We start from the raw sequence: 24,746 nt of genomic DNA, 5'->3' as shown, positions 1-24,746 counted from the left end.
CTTAGAGTAGGCCGCGAGAGGAGGGAGTATGAGGAGTTCGGTGCGTGAGGAGGTTCGTATAAGAGAAGAAGTGCAATGTGGCTATGAATAGAGGTAGGCATGAAAGGGTGGGGTGTGTGTATGCTGGAAAATAGGGAGTATGAAATGGAGGCCTGCAGGGCGTGGGTGTGAGGTATCGGGATAGAGGTGTGTTGGTGTAGTTGTGTGGTGTGAGGGTGTGAATTGTATATAGGTTGGTATAGCTGCTGTAAATTTGGTAATTGGTGAGGGAACATTACTAGCGTGTGTGTGTTAAATTTTAATGTGTGTCCTATGGAGAGACACGTGTAGGTTCGGTATACAGGTTAAAGATATAGGAGAGTTTCAGGACAACATAGTGAAGCGAGAACAGGATGATATTGTTCTTGAGTTAGTAGTATTGGGGGAACGCCGATATTGGTTGGCACTACCTAGAAGGAGTAAGTTGATCGCCGATAATGGTGATGGTCGGGAGACTTCGATGGGCACGGGGTTGGGTTGCCGATATTGGTGACTGAAGAAAATGGTATCTATGTGTGTGTGTGTGGCCTGTTAGGGGTCGAGAGATAGAAGGTTGATTGTTGGTCGCCGATATTGGTGACGGGTGAGAATATTTATACGGTTAGAGTGATGTCAGAAGACGGTCACACTTGATATGTATAATAACTAAATTATTGGGGTAAGTTAGTCCTATGGAGTCCCAAGGTGGTATTAAGGTATGGCTTAGGTGGTGTAGATAGAGTACATATAGAAATACTAGGTTTCCTATTGTTGCATATGATACTTGTAACTTAATTTTTACTGTATTGAGTTATATGTACTAACTCTTTATCATTCACAAATGAAGTAGGGATAGAGTCGAGATCGGAGTTGCTGGTTTCCGAGCCTAGCGTATAGAGCAATATGTAAGGATTTTTTTATGGGCAGAATAGAGTGTATAGAAATTAGTAGTAGTATAGATAGTGTGTCTGCTGGAAGTGTATGAGATTGTATTTCACTGTGATGTACATGTAAGATTGCAAGTTTATCTTGATTTTGAATAATAGATTGCGGTAAGGTTTCTATGTGTGCGATTGATTTGGAATAAAATTTTCGTATTTGGTCATGGAATTGTTTTAGATTGTGTCGTTAAGGAAAAAAAAATGGGGCGTTACAAAATATAACGGTGAAAAAATCACACGAAACAGAAAACAGGAAGAGCCTCATCAGAGGAGGTTGCGGGTTTTACCCGCGGCACCGCCACTGGGCTTTGCCCGTGGTTTTTTGCTCACCTGTCGTTCGTTTTGCTCCAAGATGGCCATATGGGTGCTCGAAATCAAATTTCAAGCGGGTAGGAGAATTTTTACTTTTTCTGGTGGTCGGGGTAGCTCAGGTGTGGCAGTGGTCGGCGGTCGGCTCCCTTCTCCGGCGACTGGTTATTTTTCTTCGACAGGAGGCTGGCGGGTAGGGTTTGGGTTCAGTATGATGCGAAATATTCATACATATCTCACGTTAATTTGGGCCGTTCATCATGTTTGATTTCGACCGTTCGATCGTGACTAAGGAGAAAACAAATTTAAACAATTCTTCGCGTTTGATCTCGATCGTCCGATTACGTTTAAGAAAAAAATAAATCTGAACCGTTCATCATAATTTGATTTAAACTGTGCGATCGCGTTTAAATGAGGAACAAGTCTAGTCTGTCCACGCACGCGAGATCGATCCTGGATCGTTCAATTGCGGGGCACGCGGATCGCTCACAGGGCATCCAGCGTGGCACCGATGTTAACATGCATTGCCACGCGGCGAGCTCTGGTTCGTCAAGGTTGCTGACTGGGCAGTCTTACGTGGTAAATTTTTCTTTATCTGCACTCTGACTCCTTAGTTTCTGATATTTCTTTCAAAAATACCATATGAATCCAAATTTTCACACATTTTTTTTAAAATTATTTTTAATTTCATCTCTAACTTATTTTTTTTTCTATAAATTTAACAATAATTAAAATAAATATTTTATATATTTAAAATGTTAAAATTAATTATGATCCAAATTGCGGACCCGGGTATTACAATAAAATTGTAATATTATTGTGTAAAAATATAATAAACTCATATTAAATAATGATTGTGTTACACTCTTTTATTTCACAAATATGAATATTTCATTGTTACGTTTAATTTCTTTGGTTGTAAATAAAATTAGAATAGATTTATAAGTAGATATACATAACTAAAATATTATTTTATGATATTTAATTGAAAATATATTTTAAACCATTTTATATTTTTATAATATAATTAAAGTAATTGATGAAAAATATAATTAAATGATTGTTAAAAATTATAAAATTGCGTAATAATTAAAAAAGTTATAATTATAAATGGTAACTCATTATACATGAATTACAATCATAGCATCTTTGTCATATCACAAATTTGTTTAAACTATGATTCGATGAATCAAACGTGATAGTAAATATATTTGGTATAATAGTGATTACATTACATAAAGATATATTCAATCAATATAAATCACCTTTTTAGTTCAATTGAAAAGATATTATAACTTATATTTGAATATATATTTTACTTGGGATTGAGAAATACATTTCAAAATTCACAATTGAAGAATGATTTTTATAATTTTTATAATTAAACTAACATGTAATACAAAATTCTTATGTGCATCTTATATAAACTGTACATTTTTTATAATCTATATTTTTAATGTTAATTTCTTTTTTACCAATTTGTCTTTTTGTTCTTTTTATATATAATAATTTATTTTCAAATATTAATTAGTTGATTTGTTAGGATCCAAATTATAGATATATATATATATATATCTTTTAACATTTCCAAACACTTTCTTATTGCATAACAACACATGACAATTATATTTTTAAATAAAAAATTATAGTAATTAAATTATCTTACATAGATAATTATTGTGGATTAAAAAAATTAATCTATTTTTTTTTTTGGTTATAAAACCTTTTTTTTTTTTGGTAAAAAAAAGAAGCTTTTTATATACTGGAAAGAAACTTATTCCCTTTATATGTTCTTCGCATCTATTCCAAAAAAACACACTTCCTCTCTCTCTCTATATATATATATATTCACACACACACACACATAAATATATATATATATATATATATGTGTGTACATATGCGTGTTGGTGCGCGCGCGTGGGTGTTCTCTGCATCTATACGTTAATATATCTACACTGTATACGTGTGTGTGTTCTTTGCATCTACATATACGTTAAAAAAGGACAATAATTTATAATCATATCGGTTACAGGCTTTTACAGCTATACATATGTATAAATATTAGTTTCCCCATGCCCGTAATCGTATTGTTTGCTCTTATTAAAGTATGTAGTTGATGTAATTTTCTTAAAATATACCATATCTGTATCATATACTATGTGCATAATATAATTTTATAAAAATTTATAACTATATAAAAATAATACAAATTTATACTCAGAATATAGAAGAATTTATCTAAATTTTTTGTGTAAGAAGAACAATATGTAATCAAATTCAAGAGTTTATACATATTACATAAATGAATATTATTTAGTTTTATTTTAATGTATTTGAATATTATTTAATGTGTAATTTAGAAAAATTTATTTGATATCTGATAATGTTTTCTAATTTCAATTTTTAAATTTTATTCACAACAATATAAGCTACTTACGAATAAGAAAAACATTATAAATTATAATGACAGAGTACAAAATTCTTAAAATACTATTTTTAGTAAATTATATTTGATTATTTTCCAATCTAAACTTTTTATACATTTTTATAAATAAGCACATAAATTTTAAATTGCTTCATATCCAAAAACAAACTTAAATGTCAACAAAATTATTAAAAAAATAATAATAAGTTCAACTACTTGCATAGAGGTGTGGCTTGAGTTACAATAAGATTTAAAATCCATGGTTAGGGTTGTGACATGTTACATTCATTGCTTAAATAGCTTCATCATGTTATGATTACAAATACATAGAATTTTTATAAAAATATATATTTTTAAGAAAAATTGTATCCACATATTTATCTAATTGATTAATCGGGCAAATAATGTTAACAATTTTTTTTTTATGTCTCTTGATAAGTGGAATGTTTGAAACTTATACATGGAATTTAGCACATGTTATTACGACCTCCAGAGCTATTTTTTTTTACTACCATTTGGATCCTATGGAAGAGAAGTGAGTTTGTGTTTAATAATAGAGAACATTCAAGGTCTTGGCTAACTCTGAAATCATCAAATTGACTTTATGGTTTTTGAAAGTCAATTGTTATAAAAAATAAGACTATTATGAGTAGTCTCATCGACTCACTTGGTTAAGTTTAACATAAATATCTCTATTTATGGAGACCATGACAATATAATATTAGTGTAGTAACTGAAAAAAAAAATTAGAGGAAACAACGCTGTTTTGAAGAGGGAAAAACGACATCGTTTTGGAAGGAAAAAAATGACTTTTTTTGAGTAAACTGGTGGGATATAAATAGGGGTCGGGAAAGGAAAGAAAAGGGAAAGAGAAGAAAAAAAAAGAAAGAAAAGAGAAAAGTAGAGAAGGAAGAGAGCGGGAAGGAGGAAAGAAGAGAGGAAAGAAGGTTCCAGAAAGAGAGAGAGGAGAGTCGGAGCAGAGAGGAGCGAGAAGGGAGAGAGAAGAAGGCCGCGAACGGTGACGGTGTGATCGGCTGGAGGAAGGAAGATGGAAATGGGAGGTACAGTAAAAATTTCAGTTGTATAGGTGTTGTGTGAGTTGTAATGTTGTTTGCAGGTTGCGGAGGCCAGGTAGTCTGTATGTAACGTGGTGGAGCTGAGAGGTGGAGGTAGGCGGTGGAGTGTATGACTGAATGGCAGAGACGTTCGCAGAGGAGGCCGTGGGAAGGGAGAGGATGGCGACGTTGGGGCGTACGGGAGATCCAGGGGAGAGAGTGGAAGTTGTGTGAGGAGAGTGTGAGCACAGAGGGAAGGCCACTGAGAGGAAGAGTGAGTGAGGAATTTGACGTGTGTGGGGGATCCGAGATGACGAAGAGAGTTGTGTGCGTGAGGGGGGTGCAGAGGGAGTCGTGCGGGGAAAGAGAAGGAATAATGTCTTCGGTGAGTGTCCAGTGAAAGGGATGAGTGTGTGATTATGACGATGTGAGTGGGGATGCTTCGAACAACCCTTGGGGAGGCAGAAGAATAAGGGAAGCGGGGCGTGAGGGTTGTGAGGGAGATGAGAGTTCCGGACTGTGCGATGGAGGGGACTATGAAATAGGAATCGATGTGTATGAAGAGATTCGGGTGAGGGAAGAGGCGTATTATAACAGTAGGGAGAGGTAGGTTTAGATGGGGAGGAGAGTGTAGTTGCTAGAGATTGGGATGACACAGGAGGGGATTGTAGAGTGTGGTTTAAGGTGGGAGAGTAGGGGCGTGTTGGTAGTTGTGTAGTGGGAGTGTGGCGAGGGGATATAGGGTGGTATAACTGCTGTAAATTTAAAGGTCGGTGAGGGAACATCGCCGACGTATGCGTGAAACGTTGGTGTGTGTATGGCCTAATAAGGTCGAGAGGTAAAGGGGTAAGTATGGGTTGCCGATGTTGGCGACGTGAGATAATGGTACTTGTGTGTGTGTCTAATAAGGTCGAGAGGTAGAGGGGTAAGTATGGTCACCGATATTGGCGACGTGAGATAATAGTACTTGTGTGTGTGTGTGTGTGGCCTAATAGGGTCGAGAGGTAGAGGAGTGAGTATGGGTCGCTGATGTTGTTAATGTGAGAGAATGGTATTTATGTGTGTGTGTGGTCCATTGGGGTCGAGAGGTGGAGGAGTGAGTATGAGTCGCCAATGTTGGTGACATCAGGTAATAGTATTTGTGTGCGTGTGTGGCCTATTGGGGTCGAGGTGTGGAGGAGTGAGTATGAGTCACCGATGTTGGTATTGTGAGAGAATGGTATTTGTGTGTGTGTGTGTGGCCCATTGGGGTCGAGAGGTGGAGGAGTGAGTATGAGTCACCGATGTTGGTGACGTGAGGTAATGGTATTTGTGTGCGTGTGTGGCCTACTGGGGTCGAGGTATGGAGGAGTGAGTATGAGTCGTCGATGTTGGTGTCACGAGATAATGGTGTCTGTGTGCGTATGTGGCCTATTAGGGTCAAGGGGTAGAAAATTGGGTATGGGTAGTCGATATTGGTGATGAATGTGAACAGGGGTGCTCAGGGTGTGACTTCGCCTGGGGAGTCACGTTTGATATGCAATACGAATGGTCTACCGGGATAAGTGGGGCTGGTGTTGTACTAGGGTAGTGTTGAGGTAGGATGTAGGTGGTATAGATAGGGTACCTATGGAGGTACTAGATTTGCTGTTGTTGTATGTGTTATTGATAACCATAACTGATCTTTTGGGGTAGGTTAATGACGGCTAGTTGTAGGGTGGTTCTAAGGTATGACCTAGGTTGTGTAGAAGAAATGCATATAAACATACTAAATTTTTTGTCACTGCATATTATACCTGTAATTTGATTTTTATCCTATTGAGTTATGTGAACTCACTTCTTGTCATTAACAGATGAAGTAGGGATGAAGCCGGGATCTGAGTTGTTGGTTACGGAGCCTAGTCTTTAGTGCCATAGGGCAAGAGTTTTCTTTATGGCGGGTTGTAGTATGTAAAAGTTTATCTTAGTATGGATACTAATTGCTGGAGATGTATGATATGGTGTTGCCATTTGATGTATATGTAGAATTGTAAGTTTACATTGGGTTTGAATAATGAACTGTGGACAAATTTTCTTTATGTGTGATTCAATTGGCATGGGATTTGCGTGTTGGGTCATGAGATTGTTTTATCTTACGCCGTTGGAAAAAAAAAACGAGGCGTTACAATTAGAGCTCTCATTTATGATAAGTACGATAATTGGGTGGTGATGTTCATGCATCACCTTAGTTATAGTAGCTTACTCATATGTACTCTCGTATGTTTGAGAGTTTCAAATTAGTTTGGGAAAAAGGGATTAGGAAGTTGATAATTAGTGTCGACTCTCTTGTCCTTGCCCAGTGACTACAGATGATTGATCAATTTGGCTTGTTAACCACGCATGTCAACCACCAAATTAGGGAGCTCCTCTTAGGAGATTATGATATTCATTTTTTTATATCTTTCGATTTATTAACGTGACCCATAATTTAACCCCGAGATAACTAAACCTCAATAATAAAATAAATTAGAAAATTTTATTTTTAATTTTTTTATTAAATTTTTGAAGAAAATTGTATTTTAGATGTATTTAAAAATATTTTCAAAAATCAGAATCAAAGTAGAACTAAGGGATGACTTATTTGAAAAGAAATATGAAAAATTGGGGTAAAAGTAAAAATAACAAAAATTTAGCCATGTGGACCGCCACGTTAGTAGTGCGGCCGGTCGCTATGCGTCAGTGGTAGACATGCGGACAAACGTCCATGCGGGAAGCCATGTGAGCGATTCGCGTGCCAGCGGATCCCATGGCCCATATCTCCTCCAGCGCGCACGGACAATCCAGATTTGTTTCCTCTTCAGGCATGATCGAATGACTATATTTAATTAGATCATGCAGTTCAGATTAATTCTCCAAATAAGAGTGATTTAAAGACGGAGACTGGGCCACGTGTCTCTGCACAAATGGCCCAGATCGACGCAGATAAGATATGTAAACATCACGTCCTAAAAACCCTAGCCCTAGCAGCACTTGAGCCCGCCGAAGAAGAAGAAGAAGGACGGCTATAAGGAAAATCGACTGTCGTCACTACTGCACCAGAGTCGCCGCCGACACTGGGGAGGTGAATTTTTTCCCCTTTCACTTTAAAATTTGATTTTAAGCCTCCTCACACCCATATCGGAGCCAAAAAGCCAAAAGAGAAGTCGACAACTGAGAGCAGAGCTCAGTCAAGTCACTGCAGCTGGAAACCCAAAAACTGCTCCGGTGAGCCTGATCCCGTTTCTCGTTCTTTTCAATCTTTCGACTGTTGTGTCCCTAACCCTTTTCTAGTGCTGGTTGATCGAAGAAAATCCCCAGTCATGAGAGAGGAACGGCAAAGCTGCCGCATCAAAAAATTCCTCTACCGGTGAGTTTCGATTTTTTCATTCTTCTTGTAACGGCCGCAGAAATTAAAAGGAAACGTATATATAAAAATTGTAAGTGCGGAAACGAAATAAAATATTATGATTAACATCCCTTACATAATAACTAAAACGTATTAAATGTATGAAAGAATAAGCTAACTAAAGTAAATATTAGAAATGAATACTATAAGGAAAACTATAAAATCTTTAGGCATCTACTCGTCGTCTTCCTGCGGAACGGGCTCGGTAACCAAGTCCTCATGATCTGAAATGGTTAAGTAGAGAATGAGTCACACTAGTCCAGTAAAGACGTCACACTATCTCACTGTCACAGAAGTAAAGGTTGATAGAAAACAAAAACGACCAATGGAACATAATTTATAACAAATTCATTTATCAATAATAAAACCCTTTTACTGTCCACTTACCTCGGTGAGATTTATGAAAACAACTTATGAAAAAAATAACATTATAATATCATGAAATCATACGCACTCTGTAATATAACACATGTCATACTTTTAATATTTCAATCATCGGGCAATAAATTTTCTCTTTTACCAGCCTACCAGTATCCATGGGGATCAATAGCGGTTCCCGCCACACGAGAGCCATTCGTGTTAACAACTTAATTCCAGGGCCGTCCCCATACCCCGTCCGGTATGGGCGCCAAAACAATAAATCTCAATACCTCGTCCGGTATGAGCGCCAAAACATTTAAAGTCTCCATATCTCATCCGGTATGAGAGACAACGTTCCCGGTAGGGTCCCCTATGGACCCGATCCGTCCACCATCTCCCAAGATGTCTAGTGAGGCTGTTAACCTATCCATTTATCAACTCAATCCCATTCCTATTTATTCTTGGTCTCAGTTACCCAATCAAACATGAATACTTAAACCAGTAACGAACGCCAAACAAGGCAAACATAATATCGGGTTCACAATAATCAAACCATAATAAATTAAACAGTGAATCATGCATACGAAGCCACATAATAAACAAATCAGATACTACACAGCATTTAGACTGTAAAATAAATCAAACAGGAACTGACCGAAAAATATATCAGATTCGCGCTCCATTAGCAACCTTAATTAATTATACATATCCATGAATTCATAAAATACCGTTTTATCATTTATTAGACTTTAATACAGTGATAGGAAATAAGGTGAGAGATCCATACTTGATTCGAAGTCTAAGACTGGTTTTTCACTGCACCTACGGGCAGTCCCTAGATTCCCTGAATTTTTTTTTTTAGAACTGAAACACACTTCTGGAACATGCACATGTCCCTAAAAACTCCAAATTAGACCCAGGGCCTCTTCGGCCAATTTTGAAATTCTGGCACGGCGGTGATCCGCCTCGGGTTGGCTGTTTTCGGCCGTTTTTGGCCGAATTCAGCAAAACTAGCACCAGTTCCTACGAGAAAACACACGTAAGGCCCTCGATGGGCCGAAAAAAACTCAAAAAACTGAGATTTATCGGCGGCGGCTCCTCCGGCGCAAGTCGCGATTTGATATTTTGCTCCGGTCAACCTGTAAGGGAAAGGACGGTGGTCACTGTGGTGTAAAAATTACATCGAACAGGAATCGGGAAGGGCCTCATCAGAGACAAAAACTGAGAAAACCTGCGGCGGCGCTGTTGGGTTTTGGCAGTGTTTTCTGGCCAATTGGCCGGTGGTTTGGCTCTAATTTGGCCACAGGGGGCTCAGCATCGAAATTCGAGCCAATGGGATAAATTTTACCTCGTTTGGCGGCCGAAAAGTGCTCCAGCACGGCGGCGGGTGGTGGCGATCGGTTCCTCCGGTGGCTGGGCTGTCTTCTCCGGCGAGGGCTCTGTTGGCTAGAGTTTGGGGTTGGGTGTGGATGAGATTATTTATAACCTTTTCCTTTTAATATGAACCGTCCATCATGATTTAATATGGGTCGTCCATCGCAATGCGATCTGGACCGTCCGTACGTGATTCAATCTGGACCGTCCGCACGCGTGCAATCTGGGCCGTCTGTGCGCGCATTTGATCTAGGCCGTCCGTGTGAGTGGGAACGGATCTCAGCCATCTGATCGCGTGCATGCGGATCGCCCACGTAGCCCGTTCCGCTTGGCCTTCCCGCATCAGTGTCTCTGCCACGCGGCGTGTCCTAGTTGGCCGGAGCTGCTGACCGGGCTGCTGACGTGGCACAATTTTTTTTAAATTGCGTTATGACCCCCAGTTTCTAATTTTCTTTTTAAAAACACTTCTAGAATCTGAATTTTCACCTATTTTTCCTAAAATTATTTTCAATTAAACCCAAAAAATAATTTTACCCAATTTTATCATTATTATTATTTTTATTTTCATTAAATTAAATTAAACTAAATTAAAACAATTATATTATTACTTAAATAAATCAATTAAAACAATTAAAATAAAATAAAATTATAATAATTCCAATAATAATAACAAAAATAAAATTAGAGTGTTAAACTTCTGGCCAACAATGGCTGCCTAATCTCATTTTTTGCAGGTTTTCGTACAAAATTTGCCGAAAACGGTCAGGCTAAGAGGAAACACCGCCATGAGCACTGGAGCCTACGCTAGAGCAAGGCAGCGTTGCCGTGCCGGAACCCTAAACCGAGTAAAAAATTTAAAAATTCTTATTTTGGCCTTTTTTGAGTATTTTGAAATATGTGACACGTTTTTTCTTATTTTCGCAGAAAAGATCTAAGAAACTCAGGAACCGCCAAGAAGTACGGTAAAAAAAAAACAGTATTTCGAACACTGACCCATAGTAAGAATCTCTCACTTTTTTTCTCCTTATGGTTAATTAAAATTTAATAAATAATAACGGTGTAATTTGTGAATATTAGAATTCTCTAATGAGTTAAATACAAGTCATTGGTGGAGCTGATAATCGGTCAGTAAAAATTATTTATTTCATATATACTATTTTTTGTAGATTATTACTGTTGCTCACCGCATGCATTGTAATTCATAGACTCACTTGCGTTCTCGTTTATTGATTGCTTAAACCATTATTTTTCTCTGTTGATTGATTTGAAATAAATACTCTAATCATGTTTTCTTAATTATTTAAGTATCAATTTATATTTTTTGTTTAAATACCATTTTATTGATATGTAAATATGAAATGATTGTGTGTAATCGGTGGCTAGTTAATGATGTGAATGTGTGAATAAAAGTTTTACAAGGTATTATGAAAAATGGTGTAAGGACCCGGTACATAGAGCAAATCCTACCGTTGACATTATCTCAGTCGAACGGGACTAAAAAATTCCATACTGAAAGAGGTTGAGAAGTATTGTTCACCTTTATACCGAACGGGGTATTGAGGTTGTATGTTTGACATCTATTACTGGACAAGGTATATGCACGACCGGTTAATTAATAAATTGGATATTGGGTCCATGCGTAGGGGGAACTCTATGGATCCTCAGAGGTACCGGTAAGTAGGTAAAGATGTAAAATTTACTAATATTGTTTCTTTAAATGTGTAATAAATTGTTATATTGATTATTACCTTCATAAACTAAATTCAGAAATTTAAAAAGGGTGGGTATGAACTACGTATTTAAAATTAAATGAATTCATAAAAAGAAAAATGACTCTATTGGTTGTTTTATTATTTATATCAACCTTTAATTTTCTGTGTCGGTGTTAAGTGTTGACATTCTTATTGGGGTAGCGTAGCTCATTCCTTATTTAACCATTTTAGATCAAAGAGATCAGGATCCGGAGCCCAATCTACAAGAGGGTTGCGAGTAGGATGCCAGTCTTATTTAATTTTTATTTATTTCCTTTTTTTTGGGTATTTTTTTTAAAAGGTTAATTCTCATAACATTATTTGGTATTTTAATTATTATATAAGGAATGTAAACCTTAATCTTTTATTTCGTTTTCGCACTTAAATTATCATTTATTTCTTTTGGATATTTATGGGGTTGTTACATCGAAGCCACCGCCGACATTGGTGAGGTGATTTTTTTTCTCCTTTTCATTTCAGAATTTTATTTTAAACCTCCCCACACCCATATTGAAGCCAAAAAACAAAAAAAAAATAAGTCAAAAATCGAGAGTGAAGTTTGTTCGAACTATCGCGGCCGCAACCCAGAAACCACTCTAGTGAGCCCGATCCCGTTTTTGTTCCCATCACTCTTTCGATCGTTGTGTCCCTAACCCTTTTCTAGTACAAGTCGATTGAAAGAAATCCTTGGCTGCGAGAGAGGAACGACAGAGCTGCTGTACTGAAAAACCCCTACGTCGGTGAATTTCGATTTTTCTCTTCTTCTGGCCAATAGAGATCGCCTAACCTCATTTGTTTTACATATTTTCGTATAAAATCAACCAAAACTAGGCCAAAATGGCCAAACTGAGAGGAGATGTCGCCGTGGGCAGCAGAGCCGGCACCGGAGCACGGTCACACCACTGTACTGGAACCCTAAACTAGCCAGAAAATTTAAAAATCCTTATTTTGGCATTTTTGGGGTATTTTAGAATACGTGACGTGTGTTTTAAATTTTTGTAGGAAAAATCCAAGAAACCTGGGAATTGCTAGGAAGTATGGTGAAAAAGGTAGTATTTCGAACATCTATCCAGAGTAAAAATTTCTCACCCGTTTCTCCTGTGACGGTTAATTAAACTTTAATAAAGAATAACGGTGTAATTTATGAATATTAGAATTCCCTAATTAATTAATCTGTGAATATAAAATGAGATGTTGATATGCTTTTGTGGTTGTTTGGATTATGAGAATCTAAATGAATAAAAGCTTACTGCGCATCCTGGAAAATAGTGGATGGGTCTGGTATATAGAGAACCCTATTATGAACATTATCTCAGTCGGACGGGGCTGAGAAGTCCCATATCACAAGAGTTTGGGAGATATGTGTTACCCTCATACCGGATGGGGTATCGTAGCGATGGGTATGTTTGATGCCCATTACCGGACAATGTATAGAGACGGTCAGATTAATTTTCAATCTAAATGTTGGGTTCACGAGTAAGGGAATATCCCTCTAGACCCCTATGGGTCCCAGTAAGTAGGTTAAAAGAAAGAATTACTGATCTTATGCACGAAATTAAAATATCACTTGGTTACTTATCTTCATATGTTGATTTCGAACAAATTCGTAACGGTAAATATAGAATAAAACATTTTAGAGTTAAATGTATTTACTTAAATCAAGAGATCCATTAGTTGTTTTGTGATTTTTACCAACATTCAATTTTTTGTATCAATTATTAGTGTGATATTCTAACTATACTAGTACAACTCACCATTTTATTAATTATTTCATATCAAGAAAATTAATATTCAGATCTCGATCAGTAAGAGGGTTGTGAGTAGTTCACATCCTGAACTCTTTTCAAGTGCTAGAGGAGTTTAACCCCGAAGATATCTATTTATTTATTTTTATTTATCGTTTGTTTTTTTTTGAATCAATATAGAAAGAACATTCTCATAATCCTATTAGTTATTCTAATTTACTGTGTAAGTAATGTAAACTCTAACTTTATTATTTACTTTTGTATTTAGATTATAAATTTTTTTTTAAGATTTCGAGCTTTTACAACTATTTTATTGATTTAATATTTTCATTCAATTAAATCTTGAATCTTTACAACTAATCTTTATGTCAATTGACTTATTCATTTTACACATGTAACACCCCGTTTTTTTTTTCTTAACGGCATAAGATAAAGCACTCCTACGACTCGACACGCAAATCCCATGCCATTCCAATCACACATAAGAGAAACTTGTCCATAGCTCATTATTCCAAACCAAATGTACATACAATTCTACCTCTACATCACATAGCAACTCAATATCATACATTTCCAGAAATCAATATCCATACTAAAACAACTTTTACAAACTACCATACGCCACAAATAAAACTTGTGCCCTATGGCACTACAGACTGGGCTCCGTTACCAGCAGCTTGGATCCCGGCTCCGTTCCTACTCCATCTGTTAATGATGAGAAGTGAGTTCACATAACTCAATACGATAAAAAATCAAGTTGCAGGTGTAGTATGCAGTGACAAGAAATTCAGAAATGTCTATATGCAATTATCCTACCTAACCCAAAACAAACTATAGAACTCCCCTACGACTAGCCATCAAGATCCTACCCCAAAAGAAAAGTTTTGGCTATCAATAGCCCACACAAAACAATAATCCAACACCTCACATCATCAACATCGGCTACCCACACTCACCACGCTACTTCACAACCTTACTAGGCCACCCACACACACAAGTACCATTAGCTCACGTCACCAACATCGGTGACTCATACTCTCTCCTCCACCTCTCGACCTCACGAGGCCACGCACACACACAAGTACCATCATTTCACGTCACCAACATCGGCGACTCACACCCTCTCCTCCATCTCTCGACCTCATTAGGCCACGCACACACACAAGTACTATCATTTCACGTCACCAACATCGGCGACTCATATTCTCTCCTCTACCTCTCGACCTAATTAGGCCACGCACACACAAGTACCATCATCTCACGTCACCAACATCGGCGACTCATACTCTCTCCTCAACCTCTCGACCTCATTAGGCCACGCACACACACAAGTAGCATCATCTCACGTCACCAACATCGGCAACTCACACTCTCTCCTCCACTTCTCGACCTCATTAGGCCACACACACACATAAGTACCATCATCTCACGTCACCAACATCGGCGACTCACACTCTCTCCTCCACCTCTCGACCTCATTAGGCCACGCACACACACAAGTACCATCACCTCACGTCACCCATATGGGCGACTCACACTCACTCCCCCACTTCTCGACCTTCTCAGGCCACGCACCCACACAAGTACTATCATCACACGTCGCCAACATCGGTGACTCCTACTCTCTCCTTTCCCTCTCGACCTTATTAGGCCACGCACACACCCAAATACCCTTGCGTGCATACGCCGTCAAGGATCCCTCGCCCACCTCCAAATTTACAGCACCTATACCACATATTTTCCTCCACACGCCCACACTACACCTCACCGACACGCCCCTACTCTTCCATCCTAAACCACACGCTACCATCTACTCTTGTGCCATCCTAATCCCAAGAAACTACACTCTCCGCCCCCTCCAAACTTACCTCCCCCTACTGTTATGTTACACCTCCTCCCTCATCCGAACCTCATCACCCCCCGATTCCTATATGTTAGTCCCCTCCATCGTACAATCCGGTACTCTTCTCTCACTCACCGCCCTTATGCCCCACTTCCCCTATACTTCTGCCTCCTCCCGCTTCCTTTATACTTCTGCCTCCATAGGGCGGTTCGAAGCCTCTCGACTCACTCCGTCTCAATCCCTATACTCACCCCTTCCACTGTCCGCTCACCGAATACGTCCCCTTCCGCTCGTGACTCCCTCCGCGCCTCCACTCACACACACAACTCTTCCTGTCATCTCATATCCCCCCCCCCCTACACTCACTAGATTTCTCACTCACTCTTCCTCTTAGTGGTCCTCCCTTTGTGCTCCTCGCACAACTTCTATTCTCCCCCACGGGTTCCCCATACGCCCCAAACATCTACATCCTCTTGCCTCCCACGGCCTCCTCCGCGATTGTGCGGAATAATCCCACATTCTACCCCCGACCTCCACCTTTCAGCTCCGTCGCACCCCCTACGGACTCTGCAACCTGCAAACAGTTCACAACTCGCACCATACTAAAGCAACTGAAATTTTCCCCGTATCTCCCATTTCCATCTTCCCTCCTCCTGCCGGTATTGTTGTCTGTCCGCGACCTTTTTCCCTTTCCCTTCTCACTCCCCTCCGCTCCAACTCTCTTTTCTCTCTTTCTGGAACATTTCTTCCCCTCTTCTTTTCCTCTTTCCCGCTCTCTTCCTTCTCTCATTTTCTCTTTTTTTTTTCTTTTCTTTCTTTCTTTCCTTTTTTTTCCTTTTCTCTTCTCCCTTTCCCGACCTCTATTTATACTCTACCAGCTTACTCAAAACGACGTCGTTTTCCTTCATCCCAAAACGACGTCGTTTTTTCCCTTCCAAAACGACGTCGTTTTCTCCCTTCTTTAAAATGGTGTCGTTTCCTACCTATATTATTATTATTATTATTTTTAGTCATTACATATACTTCCCCCCTACAAAGAAAATTTGGTCCCTCAAATTTTATTACCTTACCTCCAAACAATCTCGGTAAATTTTGTCTCATTTCGTCTTCCCGTTCCCAGGTTGCCTCTTCATTGGCATGATGTCTCCACTGTATCTTCACCATAGGTATCACTCTGCTCCTCAACTTCCTTTCTTGTCGCTCGAGAACTCATATTGGCTCCTCTTCATAAGACAAGTCATTCTCCAATGGTAACGATTCATACTTTAGAATGTGATTGGGATCCGGATGGTATTTCTGTAGTAGTGATATGTGAAACACATTGTAAACTCCACTGTACCGAGGAGGAAGCGCTACCCTATACGCAACCACCCCTACCTTCTCCAAAATCTTAAACAGCCCTATGAACCGGGGACTTAACTTCCCTTTCTTCCCAAACCTCAATAAACCTTTTATGGGAGATACTTTCAGGAACACATGATCCCCTACCTTAAAGCTTAACTCTCTCATGCGATTGTCTGCGTACCCCTTCTGTCTACTTTGAGCAGCTTGTAAATTCTGTCGTATCACCCGCACCTTAGCCGTGGTTTCCTCTACCATTTTCGGCCCCAACAACTGTCTTTCCCCCACTTCGCTCCAACACACCGGTGACCTACAGGGTCGACCATACAGAGCTTCATAAGGAGTCATGCCGATGCTGGTGTGATAACTATTATTGTATGTAAATTCTATTAAGGGTAGTATGTCTTCCCAATCTCCTCCCGCGTCGATGACACAGGCTCTCAATATATCCTCCAATACTTGTATCGTCCTCTCCGTCTGTCCGTCCGTTTATAGGTGAAAAGTTGTGCTAAAGCTCAATTTAGTACCCAAAGCCTGTTATAACCCTCTCCAAAATCTGGAGGTGAATCGAGAATCCCAGTCGGAGACAATCAACATGGGAATGCCGTGTAACCTCACTACTTCTTTGACATACAGTCTAGTCAACTGCTCCACTGAATCTGTCACTTTCATTGCTAAAAAATGAGAAGATTTAGTTAGACGATCAACCACCACCCAAATATTATCATGTTTCTTACGGTTACCTGGCAACCCGGTCACAAAATCCAAGAAGACATGTTCCCACTTCCACTCGGGTATAGGTAAGGGCTGTAACAAACCCCCAGGCTGCTGATGTTCTGCCTTGACTTGCTGACATATCAAGCACTTTGACACATACTCAGCCACATCCCTCTTCATGCCCCTCCACCAGAAGCTTTTCTGTAAATTTTTGTACATCTTAGTACTTCCCGGATGTATAGCAAATTTGGTGTCATTTGCCTCACTGAGTATCTCTTCTCGTATCGTACGATCATTGGGAACGCACATTCTGGTTTGAAATCTGAGTATCCCATCATCCTTTACCCCAAAATCTCTTATTGTCCCTTATTTCACTCCCTTCCGGATCCTCTGTATTTCAGTGTCCACCAACTGCCCCTCTCTTATTTTCTGAACCAAAGTAGGTTGTGCTCTCAAACTAGCCACATATCTGCCATTGTCCCCCTCTTGAATACTCAATCGTTGCATGGCTTCCCGTACACACCATTCAGACACCATCAAGTGAGATAGCATCCTGGTACTCTTACGACTGAGAGCATCTACCACAACATTTCTCCGTCCAGGGTGATATTTGATTCTACAGTCGAAATCTTTCAACAGATCCATCTATCTCCTCTGCCACATATTCAATTCCCGATGTGTGAACAAGTATTGTAAACTTTTATTATCTGTGTAAATTTCAAATGTTTCCCCGTATAAGTAATGTCGCCACAGTTTTAAAGCATAGACCACTGCAGCCAGTTCTAAATCATGTGTTGGATAATTCTTCTCGTGTGTCCTCAATTGTCGAGACCCATACGCTATAACTTTTTCCTGTTGCATCAATACACAACCTAACCCAACATGAGATACGTCGCTATACACTGCAAAATTACCCTCTCTCGATGGAATGGCCAATATTGGAGTAGTAGTTAGTCTATGTTTCAATTCTTGAAAGCTACCCTCACACTTTTCATTCCATTCGAACTTCACATTCTTTTTTGTCAACTTGGTAAGAGGTGCCGCAATACTCGAAAACCCTCGCACAAACCGGCAGTAATATCTTGCCAAACCCAGAAAACTCCTGATCTCTGTGACAGTCTTTGGCCTTTCCCACTTTACCACTGCTTCTATTTTCGCTGGGTCTACTGATACCCCATCTCTCGACACAATATGGCCCAAGAAGGCAATTTGATCAACCAGAACTCATATTTACTAAGCTTTGCATACAGTTTAGCTTTCTGAAGCATCCCTAACACCATAGTTAGATGTTCTGCATGTTCTCCCGAATCCCTTGAGTAAATCAATATATCATCTATGAAGACAATGACATAGCGATCCAGCAGGGGTCGAAACACCCGGTTCATCAAATCCATAAACACTGCAGGAGCATTCGTTAGTCTAAAAGGCATCACCAGAAATTCATAATGCCCATACCTGGTGCGGAATGCTATCTTAGCAATGTCTTCGGCTCTTACCCGTAGCTGATGATACCCCGAACGTAAATCTATTTTTGAAAACACTTGTGCCCCTTGCAATTGATCAAATAAATCATCGATCCTGGGTAACAGATACTTATTCTTTATTGTCACTTGGTTCAGGTCTTATAATCAATGCACATTCGCATAGTTCCATCCTTTTTCTTAACAAACAATATCGGGGCTCCCAAAGGTGATACGCTCGACCGAATAAATTTCTTATCCAGTAACACTTGTAACTGCCTACTTAACTCTATTAGTTCTGATCTCGCCATTTTGTATGGAACCTTGGAGATTAGCTGGGTGTCGGGCTGGAGTTCGATGGTGAATTCGACCTCTCTATTGTGTGGCAATCCCGGAAGGTCGTCCGAAAACACGTCTAGAAAATCTCTTACCACTGGTATCTCTTGAAGTGTAAGTCTTTTACCCTCGTCACCTATCAATACATAGATAAACTTGTAATCCATATACATATTCCTTCTAGCACATCATTTTAATATAAAACTCATTTATTCATTGAAAATTTTTCTTTTTTTCCATACAGAAAAAGGTTCTTCATTAGGCATCTTAAACACTACCCTCTTATGGAAACAGTCTACATGGGCATGTTGGGAAACAAGCTAATCCATTCTCAATATTACATTCAAAGTCTTTAATGTCTAATAAAATTAGATCTACTTTTAACTTCCTCCCCTCTATATCTACCTTATAGGAATTAAACATTACATCAGTACATAAAACGCCATTAGTTGGCGTAGATATTACTAACACACGATGTAACACCCGAGGTTCTATACCTATTCTAGATGCAAACATAGGCGATACAAATGAATGTATGGCACCAGGGTCAATTAGTACTTTAGCAGGAATATCTGAAATGTAAAGTATACCTTGTATTATTTCGGAAGTGGCAGCTGCCTCTGGCGCTGTCATGGCAAACACCCGTCCTTGAACCCACAGTTTACCTGGCTCCTTCGGCAAAGGGCAATCACACACAAAATGTTGAGTGTTCCCGCACCGATAACAGCCCCGACCGCCGCTCATAAATGGTCAATCCTCGTTATTTTTACCGCATTGCGCGCAGTTTGGTTTACTCTGGGACACCTGATGACTTGGGCCGAAATCCGGTGCCATTCTCTGCCTTTTCTCTGTTTGGCTGAAGGGGGGTGGTGGACGTCTATAGCTGGACTCCCTTTACCGTTCTCAACTTGTTCTTTATACAGTGCCTCCACTAACTGTGCCTTTTCTAACACCATCTGATATGAGGGTAATGTAAACACAGCCATCTGACGATACAGTTCTGACCGTAATCCTTTTTCAAACCTGTGAGCCTTCTTTGCCTCATTCATCATCACCTCGAGCGCAAACCGCCCCAAATCTATGTACCTCTCAGCATATTCCACCACCGAAAACCTTCTTTGTCTCAGTTCGGCAAACTCTATTTCCTTTCGTTGCCTCAAGAAGTCCGGAAAATACTCTGCATTAAAGGCTTCAAGAAATACCTCCTAAGTGATTGGGGGAATTAGGGCTCTCCTTTTTAATTTCCACCAACGCTCGGCAGACCCTCTGAACATGAACGTGGCTAATTGTACCTTCTGTTTGGTGGTCACGGGGATCACTTCGAATAGTTTTTCGGTCTCCTTTATCCAATATTCCGCCACCAATGGATTAGCACCCCCATTGAAAGCAGGAGGGTTTAACCTTTGGTATTTCTCAATATTGCTGATATCCACTACACCCTGATGAACCCCCGGTTGTGAGATCGAGGCTGCCTCCGCCTGTAGTTCTTTATCTCGAATTATAGTGGCCAGACTCTCGACTACCCTGTAAAGTCGGTTAAAGTCCTCCTGTTGAACGCCAGGCGGTCCCACCTGGGTTATCGATGGACCAGGAGCGGGCCTCGGCTGCGTGGGAGGGGGCACTGCATGATACGGGGGTGGCCCGTGAAATACTGTGAGTGGCACCTGGTGATGCCCTGGTGCTCGTCGCAGAACTCCCGGTGAGTCTTGCGGCCCCGAAGCAGTTTTGCGACGAGGTCGGCCCCGTCCTTTCTTCGTCACCTCCCTTGATCCACCTGCAGGATAGTTATACCAATTAGTAGGTATTCTTAGTTTGCTTTGATACCAATTGTAACATCCCGTTTTTTTTTTCTTAACGGCATAAGATAAAACACTCATACGACTCGACATGTAAATCCCATGTCATTCCAATCACGCATAAGAGAAACTTGTCCATAGCTCATTATTCCAAACCAAATGTTCATACAATTCTACCTCTACATCACATAGCAACTCAATATCATACATTTCCAAAAATCAATATCCATACTAAAACAACTTTTACAAACTACCATACGCCACAAATATAACTTGTGCCCTATGGCACTACAGACTGGGCTCCTTTACCAGCAGCTCGGATCCCGACTTTGTTCCTACTCCATCTGTTAATGATGAGAAGTGAGTTCACATAACTCAATACGATAAAAAATCAATTTGCAGGTGTAGTATGCAGTGACAAGAAATTCAGAAATATCTATATGCAATTATCCTACCCAACCCAAAACAAACTATAAAACTCCCCTACGACTAGCCATCAAGATCCTACCCCAAAAGAACAGTTCTGGCCATCAATAGCCCATATACAACAACAATCCAACACCCTACATCATCAACATCGGCTACCCACAGTCACCATGCTACTTCACAACCTTACTAGGCCACCCACACACATAAGTACCATTAGCTCACGTCATCAACATCGGCGACTCATACTCTCTCCTCCACCTCTCGATCTCATGAGGCCACGCACACACACAAGTACCATCATTTCACGTCACCAACATCGGCGAATCACACCCTCTCCTCCACCTCTCGACCTCATTAGGCCACGCACACACACAAGTACCATCATTTCACGTCACCAACATCGGCGACTCATATTCTCTCCTCCACCTCTCGACCTAATTAGGCCACGCACACACAAGTACCATCATCTCACGTCACCAACATCGGCGACTCATACTCTCTCCTCAACCTCTCGACCTCATTAGGCCACGCACACACACAAGTAGCATCATCTCACGTCATCAACATCGGCAACTCACACTCTCTCCTCCACTTCTCGACTTCATTAGGCCACGCACACACATAAGTACCATCATCTCACGTCACCAACATCGGCGACTCACACTCTCTCCTCCACCTCTCGACCTCATTAGGCCACGCACACACACAAGTACCATCACTTCACGTCACCCATATGGGCAACTCACACTCACTCCCCCACTTCTTGACCTTATCAGGCCACGCACCCACACAAGTACTATCATCACACGTCGCCAACATCGGTGACTCCTACTCTCTCCTTTCCCTCTCGACCTTATTAGGCCATGCACACACCCAAATACCCTTGCGTGCATATGCCGGCAAGGATCCCTCGCCCACCTCTAAATTTACAGCACTTATACCACATGTTTTCCTCCACACGCCCACACTACACCTCACCGACACGCCCCTACTTTTCCATCCTAAACCACACGCTACCATCTACTCTTGTGCCATCCTAATCCCAAGCAACTACACTCTTTGCCCCCTCCAAACTTACCTCCCCCTACTGTTATGTTACACCTCCTCCCTCATCCGAACCTCATCACCCCTCGATTCCTATATCCTAGTCCCCTCTATCGTACAATCCGGTACTCTTCTCTCACTCACCGCTCTTACGCCCCACTTCCCCTATACTTCTGCCTCCTCTCGCTTCCTTTATACTTCTGCCTCCTTAGGGCGGTTCGAAGCCTCTCGACTCACTCCGTCTCAATCCCTACACTCACCCCTTCCACTGGACGCTCACCGAATACGTCCCCTTCCGCTCGCAACTCCCTCCGCGCCTCCACTCAAGCACACAACTCTTCCTTTTCATCTCAGATTCTGCCCCCCCCCCCACACACACACACACACTCACTAGATTTCTCACTCACTCTTCCTCTCAGTGGTCCTCCCTTTGTGCTCCTCGCACAACCTCTATTCTCTCCCACGGGTTCCCTGTACGCCCCAAACATCACCATCGTCTCGCCTCCCACGGCCTCCTCCGCGAACGTGCGAAATAATCCCACACTCTACCGCCTACCTCCACCTCTCAGCTCCGTCGCACCCCCTACGGACTCCGCAACCTGCAAACAGTTCACAACTCACACCACACCAAAGCAACTGAAATTTTCACCATACCTCCCGTTTCCATCTTCCTTCCTCCTGCCGGTATCGTCGTCCGTCCGCGGCCTTCTTCCCTCTCCCTTCTCGCTCCCCTCCGTTCCGACTCTCTTCTCTCTCTTTCTGGAACCTTCATTCCCCTCTTCTTTTCCTCTTTCCCGCTCTCTTCCTTCTCTCATTTTCTCTTTTTTTTTTCTTTTCTTTCTTTCTTTCCTTTTTTTTTCCTTTTCTCTTCTCCCTTTCCCGACCTCTATTTATACCCTACCAGCTTACTTAAAACGACGTTGTTTTCCTCCATCCCAAAACGACGTCGTTTTTTCCCTTCCAAACCGACGTCGTTTTTTTTCACTCTTTAAAACGGTGTCGTTTTCTACCTATATTATTATTATTATTGTTATTATTATTATTTTAGTCACTACAACACACTACATAGAGTAGAGATTGATAAGGCTTGATTAATCCCCATTAGCTCTCCATTAATACCTTTATCTTGATCTTTATGATACTTCTTGAGATAAAACTCAACATCCATAACATGTAGCATTGTTTGCATGTTATTTGTTTTCTCGCTTTTTAGCTAAAAAAATTGTCTCTATCCCGTATTATACATGGGTCATAATTTTAAAAATTAAGTATATAATATATGAATTATAGTTAACTTATTGGAAGTCTATTTTTATATTTTAAATTTTAAAATAAATAATTATTATATATATTATCCAAATTATTTTGTATGTAAAAACTATTGAGTATATGATTTGTAATTAATCAAAATCAAAATCTATTTTAATATTTAAAGATTTTAAATACATTAATATTATATATAATATTACATTAATTTTTTATTTTAAAATTTCATCTTATATAGTATATATATATATATATATATTTATTTATAATTGTCATATTACATTTATTTTTATAATTTAAAATTTTAGTAAATAACACTTAATATCTTATCTTTATATAATATTTTATTTTTATTTTTATTTCAAAAATTAAGAAAACACCATGGAATATTTTTTGGTATTTCACAAAAACAAAAAAAAAATGATGTGACAATTTTCCGTATTTCTTTTACGTATATATATATATATTGATTAGGACTCGTGATTAAGAAAATAACGTTACAAAATTAATTAAAAAGAGTCTTGAACAACAGTCTATTTTCTATATTTAGTATTAATCCAGTTGTATTAATAAATTTAAATTGGTTTATTAATTAAAATTAGTTTCATTAGTGCTTATCATTGCTTGCTGGGAATGATAATTGAGTCTCAGATTGGAGTGGCCGTCTTTGGAACACGGATCATATAATATATATATATATATATATATATATATTGAGTGGGGATCACATAAATATCTAAACCAGCTATATATAATCAATACGACACGGCACCAGAAAATATTGATCAACATTTCAAATTTTAAAACGCACCAAAATAGAGATATAGAATTTTATTAATAAAATTTTATATATGTTATGTGAACGAGAACTTATGTTATACAAAAAAAATACAATAAGTCGTAAATTAGGATATTTAAGTATAAAAAAATCAATTTAAAGTTTGGAATATATGTGTGTACATATCTTAACTTCTATATTAATTAATATTACTATAACGACCCCGGAAATATTAAAATGAAATGAGTATTTAATTATATCAAATGCGGAAGCGAGATCAAAATTTCAGTTAACATCCCTTACACGAAAACAAAAAATGTACTTAAAATATAAAAGATTAAACTAACTAAAA

The 24,746-nt window shown here is 39.5% G+C and overlaps 1 protein-coding gene across 2 annotated transcripts; it reads right to left on the bottom strand.

Annotated features, from left to right (window-relative positions):
* Nucleotides 1-15,586: 15,586 nt before the first annotated feature.
* LOC110814170 (uncharacterized) lies at nucleotides 15,587-23,175 on the bottom strand. 2 transcript variants are annotated; one of them, XR_015818252.1, is made up of 3 exons: nucleotides 23,005-23,175; nucleotides 19,672-20,855; nucleotides 15,587-19,217 (listed from the first exon to the last, which is right to left on the bottom strand). XR_015818252.1 is itself a non-coding variant. In XM_088217288.1 (2 exons), the coding sequence occupies exons 1-2, from the start codon at nucleotides 23,120-23,122 to the stop codon at nucleotides 20,287-20,289; spliced, it is 687 nt and encodes a 228-aa protein (XP_088073414.1). In that variant the 5' UTR covers nucleotides 23,123-23,175; the 3' UTR covers nucleotides 19,243-20,286. The 2 variants fall into 2 exon arrangements, 1 of the variants encoding a protein (XP_088073414.1); XM_088217288.1 differs by lacking the exon at nucleotides 15,587-19,217 and having other exon boundaries at nucleotides 19,243-20,855.
* Nucleotides 23,176-24,746: the final 1,571 nt, after the last annotated feature.

The sequence above is a fragment of the Carica papaya genome, chromosome 4, assembly GCF_054855325.1.
Source record: "Carica papaya isolate Zhongbai chromosome 4, ASM5485532v1, whole genome shotgun sequence".
Classification (NCBI taxonomy): Eukaryota; Viridiplantae; Streptophyta; class Magnoliopsida; order Brassicales; family Caricaceae; genus Carica; species Carica papaya.
The sequence above is the reverse complement of the archived record's forward strand: the minus strand, read 5'-3'. Positions and strand labels throughout refer to the sequence as shown.